Source organism: Mus caroli, unplaced genomic scaffold (genome assembly GCF_978045245.1).
Source record: "Mus caroli unplaced genomic scaffold, Mus_caroli_1 scaffold_6, whole genome shotgun sequence".
Taxonomy (NCBI): Eukaryota; Metazoa; Chordata; class Mammalia; order Rodentia; family Muridae; genus Mus; species Mus caroli.
The window spans coordinates 72,704,190-72,711,831 of NW_028227261.1; the positions used below are offsets into that span (position 1 = coordinate 72,704,190).

Here is a 7,642-nt window from a genome sequence, read left to right on the forward strand (position 1 = left end):
ACTTGTAAAGGGCACGGAATAGAGAACAGTACAGAGCTCTAACGTTATGAGCCATGGAACCCAAGCTGGACAGGGAAGGGAGTGGGGACCAGAAGCTTCATAGATACAAGTTAGTGACCTCACCCACTCACTAAATCAGTGCTTCTGAGCATTCACAGCGTGAAAGGAACCAACTTACATCCTGAGATGGTAATAAAAACCATCCGTTCAATCTTTTTGTGACTCTAAAATCCAGAGTAGGGACCGATGCTAGACAAATGTGCACATAAGCATGCTTTGGTTAGACCTGTGGTATATGATGATAACATGTCACGTGTGATTGTGAAACACACATGTGACAGTTCAGAAGGCTGCAGCTCTTGGGTGCAACAGGGGTCAGAAAACTGTGGGTGAGGAGGCCAAAGGAAGAGGAGGCCACTGCAGTCCGGCCTCGACTTCTTTATAACCTCCTCCTTTCTTTGAGGACCATCTCTGCCTTCCCAAACTCTCAGTATTTAATTCATTTTTTGTTTTTTGAAGTGGGTCCCAAGTAGACGACAGGAAGATTTGAGCATCAGGGAGAGGGTAAAAAGCTATGAGAATCTCAAAACTTTAAGTTACGAGAGCAGCCTGCTGCCAGTTGATGCCCACAGGGTTGAATAGACATTCGTGTGATACCGATGACATGATATCAGAATAGCTTGGTCAGAATCCATTCCTGTGGACACAGAATGACAAGCCAAGGGGCATTATTGTCCTTGGTGAAGACTGGAGACATCCAGTGCCCAAGAGTATACTATGCACAAGCCCAGGTAGCTCAGATCAATCACGGTAAGAACAGGCCGTCTATGAGGGAGAAGGGACCAGGAGAAGGATCACGTGTTACTGTGGGACTTCTTTGTATTATTTGAATCTGGTTACTTCCGACCTACTCAAAAAGAAAGGGGACTTGTGCATTGCAATGTCTACCGTATGTGCTTGTGCTCGGTGAATACTTACTGGATAAAATGAAGGGAAACTGTGTGCAACTTAATGTGTTCTGGAGTTTGGGAACAGTTCTTAGAGGTTGATTAGCATAAGAATGGGGTCTGCTTAAAGTTTTCTTATATTTTGAATAAGTAATACTTTTTGCTACATTACGACATCTACTAGCCATGGACAAGGACATCCAGATCATTAGTCCCTACCATTCTAAGTGTTGGCACTCACAGATACATTGTATGACTGAATGAGTGAGTGAGTTCAGGGGATGGAGCAGAATTGGGGAAGAGAGTGCTTCTGCATGTACGCTTTCCATAAAAAAGTCCAGGAGTGATGTTAGAAATAGTTCTAGATTCTAAATAACTTACTAAACTAAACCACTGAGGAAATGGTTTGAAGGGAAACCACTTGCCCTACCTTTCTCCTTGTTGTTTGAAAACTAAGAGACAAGAAAGGAAGTAAGGAAGGAAGGAAGAAAGGATGGATAGATGGATAGATAAGCCGCATGACCTGAGTTTCATTCCAGAACCAACGTGGTACAAGAGAATGGACTTCCATAGGCTGTCCTCAACCCCACATGTTGAGGACACACACACACACACACACACACACACACACACACACACACACACACACAGACACAGACACCATACTAAACTAAATATCAAACAGAAAGGAAATGAAAGACTAAAAGAGACTCTGCCTTACGTTGCATTTTAAAACTTAGTTCCTCCTATAGTACTACTGCTATCCTATGCTTTGAGGAAAAATATTAAAAAACATGTGAGGGGGTGGCCTGTACCCTAGGAGATTTCTCACACAAAACTATTATCCTGAACTTCCCTTTTTGTTTCTCAGTTTTCCTGTTTAGGTCATATACCTATTCCTGTCTCAACAGTGCCTCTCACCTTTTGTTGCTTTGAGAAAAGGACTTACCTCTGCTGTCAGACAGCACTCTCCAATCTCCCCTCACGCTTTTTTTTTTTTTAAACTTTCATGGCTGTCTTTCTGTAGAAATGCCATTGGCTTAAGGGAAATTTTCACTTAAGTATCTTCATAAAGGTCTCTAGGGTTACAGAGGACGTGCGAAGCAGAGCATGCCACGCATGCGTGGCAGATGACCTGCGTGATCTGAGCCCAGCTGCTGTCTCTCCCTTACTTGGGCCCAGGAAGTGGATTTAGCCTCATGGGTGCCCTCTCCTTGGCTCGGGCTTGTTTCCTTGTGATGACTGGTAGGGAGCACACCACGCGCGACAGATTCCTGCCGTGTTTGGAAGTCTCCTTCAGACCTGCCTACGGTTGACCTATCCAAATGGACAGGAGAGATGCCTATGTCAACTGAAGACAGAGGCCACTCTTTTCCTTTACAAGCAACACAATATTCATTTATGTGCTTAAGGCAGCATGTCACACCCAGAGCTTTAGAACTGATCAGAGTATACATCACCGAGAAAGGGGAGCTGCCTTCTCCTGAGTTGTGAAGTGGTGATCTGGAAACCGCCTTTTATTTCATGCTTCTCCCAAGAGGCTTCTTGTCAGTCAGGATATTTGCACATTTGAGCAACAGGAATTGGCAGGATAGCAAAAAAAAAAAAAAAAGGAAATTCTTTAGGAGTGATTTGTAATGGGCATTTATAAGAACCAAAATTTGGGCCCAGAAGATGGGAAGTTAAGACCAAAAGAAAATTTAAAAATGAGTGACTGACATCCCCATAGGTAATAAAATTAGAGAGCCCGTGCCCCTGGGTATCTAACCTACTTAAGGCAGGCAGCAGATTTTAATCATTTTAGTCATTTTCCAGTATTGATCCTGATATTTCATCTACAGTGTAAGTCTTCTATAAATGTCTGTTCAACAGAAATTGTTCCAACTATATCCAATAGCCAGTAATTCCAGAACCAGGTAAGCGGAGACCCCAGGTAGAATCCCTGGATTAATGTTTAGTTGGGACATGCTAGACCCTGACTGACAGCCACGGGATTTAAGCCACCAGGAAATGTATCCTAGTTGGCTTTCACACCGTATTTATTACCAGGAGACTTAATGGCTGCTCTGGAGAGCAGATTGCATTGGGCTGCTGAGGGCAACCAAGACATTCAAGTATTGGGTAAGGTTTTAAAGAGACTATTTAAAATAAGTGATGAATGCCAATGTCCTGGTGGTGTGGGTCAGCAGCCTGTCACCATGGACCTCTGAAACAAGTAAAACTTATATCTTTTAGAATTTTAGTAAAATGATAATCCACTTAAACACAGTTTATAAAATAACTCAAGCAAGGCTTTGTCTCAGAGAACTCAGCAAGGCCAAGCAAGAACACAAATGCCTGGAAAGACCTCACAGTGGGGAACTTGTGGGGAGAAATCTGCATACTAAACAAAAGAGGATTCCACGCATGTTATCTCTGCCAGCAAAAGAAAGGAATGTGGCGACTAAATTAAAGGGGGAAGAAAGATAAGCAACTGTGTTGTGTTTCCCATTGGGAGGCCATTTTGGGTGGACAAACCTGAACTCCAAGGTTTCTCTTTATTGATAGGTTTCTTGTACCCTTGGCTAATTTCAATTGCCATTTTCTCCCCTCATCCCTGAAGGCTTGTGTTTATTAAATCTGATCTTTATTGAATTTGATCACCAGTTCCTTGGAACTAAGGCAGAAGATGTGGATTCAGTCAGGTAAGGACCCCTACCCGCCCCCCCCCCCCCACACACACACACTGGTGCAGCTTCACCCCCAAATCTATCAGGCCTGGTTTGTATTCCCCATTCTCAAGCCTCAAAGTTAAAGAAAATAATAATAGTGACAAAGCGGTTTGAGGGGCCCATTATCCTCCTTGATTGATGAGATGTCAGCGTAGGTCACTTGGGATCCTGTGGAGAAATTTGTAAACAATTGGAAGAGTTTACTGATCTCTGGCCAGTTGTGAAATTTGGCACTCAGTGTTTGTTTCCTAATGTGAAAGGATTAACTCTAGAGTTGTGAGTCTCCCTGTATGGATAAGCAAAATGTGTTCCCTTAAGGCAGCTGTGACCAACAGCTTCAATCCACATGTGGATACAAGAGAAGGCATAGAAGGCTCCTGTCCAACAAAGCTAATGTGCTTTCCTGACCACTGTGCTGTGGCAGACATCTTTAGCTCTCTCTCTCTCTCTCTCTCTCTCTCTCTCTCTCTCTCTCTCTCTCTCTCTCTCTCCCCCCCTCCTATTTCGTGTCTATTCTACCCCAGCTCAGTGCAGATGTGCAGCAAATGTGAGCTGACTCTGTCAGTCATGAAGAGTTCAGACAAAAAGCACGTTGTTTTTGCCAGTACAGCCACTCCTAAATCTCAGACAACAGCTAAACCACCAGCTAATTACCCCCTGGGTCTCGGGCTTTCACTGGGGGCTTAAACACACAGAGCCAAAGTGAAGGCAGGACATCATTAGCACTACATAATGTGGGCAAACACTTAATGTGTTTGCTTTGCCCACCTGCTGACCACCTGCCTCCCCATGCTACCAGGCAGGTAGCATATATGTGATGCCCCGACTGTAGCCTTGCAGAGGGAGCCTCTCTTTTAGGCCCGTCCATCTGTGAATCTAACCTCAGTCTCTGGGAACCAGGAAGCATGCATCTCCTCTTATTTCAGTTACTTGTTCTCTTGCCTCTGGGGAAGGCAGACCTATGTGTGGATGGCTGCCAGAGTCAGGGCTCTTTATCCTTTCCGCTCCTAGAAAGGGGTCGCAGAGATCTCCATGTGGCCAACCACGAGGAGGCAGAAGACAAGCCGGATTTGTTTGTGGCCGTGCCACACCTCATGGGCACCAGCCTGGCTGGGGAAGGCCAGAGGCAGAGAGGGAAGATGCTGTCCAGGCTTGGAAGATTCTGGAAGAAACCTGAGACTGAACTTTATCCCCCAAGGGATGTGGAAAGCGATCATGTCTCATCGGGGATGCAGGCCGTGACTCAACCAGCAGATGGGAGGAAAGTGGAGAGATCACCTCTGCAGGAGGAAGCCAAGAGGTTCTGGCATCGGTTCATGTTCAGAAAGGGCCCTGCGTTCCAGGGAGTCATCCTACCCATCAAAAGCCACGAAGTACACTGGGAGACCTGCAGGACTGTGCCCTTCAACCAGGTATGCATTTTAGAGGGAAAACCACCAGTTTGCCAGACAGGGAGGACAGCTGGACAGCTAGGACAAACGGCAAAATGGGAAGAGTCTGGCGAGAGCCCCGGCCTTGTCTAGTTCCAGATTCAGTCCCTGGGTATTCACTGTGGGACGTGGCCAAATGTAAGCACATTTCCCTCATTTATTTTTCACGTCTCCAGTGTTTCTTGGCATGATGGAAATGCTTCATGCTAGCATGGTAGCATGCTCAGTATCGGTAGTCCCCGTATTGAAGGCACAGAACATTGTTAAATTTGCATATATTTGGTGGGTATCATCCATATAGAAAAGCAAGGCTAAGTCCTCAGTTTGGAAACTGGGAATTTAGAGCAATTGCCAGAACTACCCTGCAGCTTTTCTCCATACTCATGAGGATAGGTAGGAAAGCAAGCAAAGCCAACTGGAGGTGAGGGGGGCTAGGTTGGACATCTCCCGGGATACCCCAGCATGCATCTCTGATACTCAGCTTATTACTTTACAGGTTCAGGAGAGCTTTCTTTAATTGTTGCTAAAACTATTTGATGCTTAGAATGTTCCTGCAGGAACACTATGTTGAGGTTCTCACTATCATTTCTTGGCATTGTGACGGCGAACCATACTTTAGAGTGGAAGTTATGTTTCTCATTGGTTTTTAAAAAGTATCTTAATATGAAATCGGGTCTTTCCTTATCCTGAGTGCTAACGTGTGCTGGCTAATTTATAGCGATTGGCTCTGCACAATTAAGACAGAGGAACATTCTGCCTCTCTTTCCTTCCTGACAACACCTACTTTCCAAATGCTAAAATAAAATAGAGAAACTGCGTCAAGAAGAAACAGAACCAGAAACAGTGCAGGAGAGACTAAAATTTTACAGTCTAGTAACACTGCCCAATTAAGCAGGCAGTATTCTAAGGCAATTGCCTGTGTAGCAATGACGGGCCAGTCATCACGTAATATCTGCTTTGCTGGACCATGTGCAATTAGAAAATTGCTCCTAAGACTCAGGCAATCAAGTTTCCTTTGAAATTCTTACTTTTTAATTCTATTGCTAATTAGATTAAAATTAAGGAGTTTGAGTCATATTTTGAGTTTGAGTCACATAAAACTGGGTGTATGGGGTTCTGAGAAGGTGGCAAAGGTGGCGTAATATAGGCGTATGCATCACGATTCTGCCACTTAAAGTGATGAACGCTGCACAGCTCAAGTGAAATAGGACAGAATTCAACTCCTGCTGTCTGGTCTTTGCTGATTAACGGACCAGTATTTATTGAGAAGCTGCTGTGCGCAATGCACTATGGGTAACAGAAAGATAAGATGTGGTGGTTAAATAAGAAAGCTGCCGTTATGGCTTCTTGACTCCATTTGGTTATATCCAATTAAATGAGATACTTTAGATTAGAATTAGATTTTTTTAAAGTATGCTGTTTTTAGTGGGAGGTTTTTCATGTTAACTTAAGGCTTTTAAGAGGTTAACTGATCAGTAACTCAGTAAAAAGGAAGTTTTGTTGTGGTGGCCTTGTCCCTAACGAACATCATCTCTTAGCTATCACAAAATTCGTCCCCAAGTGGAGAGTTTAGAGCACTTTATTCTAAATCATCTGTCTGTGCCCTGAGTGGTCTGAAATGCCTCTAGATGACCCTAATCCATTTGCCTTTCAGACCATTGCCCATGAAGACTGTCAAAAAGTCGTTGTCCAGAACAACCTTTGCTTTGGCAAATGCAGTTCCATTCGTTTTCCTGGAGAAGGGGCAGATGCCCACAGCTTCTGCTCCCACTGCTCGCCCACCAAATTCACCACCGTGCACTTGAGGCTGAACTGCACCAGCCCAACCCCCGTGGTCAAGATGGTGATGCAAGTAGAAGAGTGTCAGTGCATGGTGAAGACGGAACGTGGAGAGGAGCGCCTCCTACTGGCTGGTTCCCAGGGTTCCTTCATCCCTGGACTTCCAGCTTCAAAAACAAACCCATGATTACCTCAACAGAAAACCAAACCTCAACAGAATAAGTGAGGGTTATTCAATCTGGAAATGTTAAGTGAGTTATATAAAGATCAGTGGAAAATATCGTTCTCTCTCTCCCTCTCCCTTTCCCTCTCCTTCTCCCCCCTCTCTCTTTTTCTCTCTCTCTCTGTATGTGTGTGTGTGACACACACACACACACGTTTGTGTTTAGACAGGGTCTTATGTATTCTCCGCTGGCCTCAAACTCACTATGTGGCTGGGGATGATTTTAAACTCCTGATCCAATTCCTGAATGCTGGGATTACAGACATGCTCCATAATACATAGCTCCCAGGGGATTTTTAAAAGAGATTTTGCATGTTTCAAAGTTGCCTTTGACACTCAGGAAATATTTTGATTCTATTGAATGGGCCTTGCCACAGATGTGGGAAGCAGCTTGCTTGGTAGCCCATATATATATATATTTTCTTTCTGTACTCTCCACATGAAGTTTTTACTGTTGGCTATCTGGTTTTGAAGAAGGAATAGTGAAGGTACTCTTAACAGTTTACACGTGGAGGGGGCTCAGGCACTAGGAACCAAACCTTTTCCTGGAAT

The 7,642-nt window shown here is 44.4% G+C and overlaps 1 protein-coding gene across 1 annotated transcript; it reads left to right on the forward strand.

The window, feature by feature from the left end:
- Positions 1–4,563: 4,563 nt before the first annotated feature.
- On the forward strand, positions 4,564–7,054 carry Cer1 (cerberus 1, DAN family BMP antagonist). Its single transcript, XM_021161590.2, has 2 exons — positions 4,564–5,070; positions 6,743–7,054. The coding sequence occupies exons 1-2, from the start codon at positions 4,564–4,566 to the stop codon at positions 7,052–7,054; spliced, it is 819 nt and encodes a 272-aa protein (XP_021017249.1).
- Positions 7,055–7,642: the final 588 nt, after the last annotated feature.

Bases quoted from the DNA above. Each gene is read 5' to 3' on its own strand.
- Cer1 (XM_021161590.2), top strand. From the start codon at position 4,564: ATGCATCTCCTCTTATTTCAGTTACTTGTTCTCTTGCCTCTGGGGAAG. The intron at 5,071-6,742 runs GTATGCATTTTA...TTTGCCTTTCAG, and splicing joins GGACTGTGCCCTTCAACCAG to ACCATTGCCCATGAAGACTG.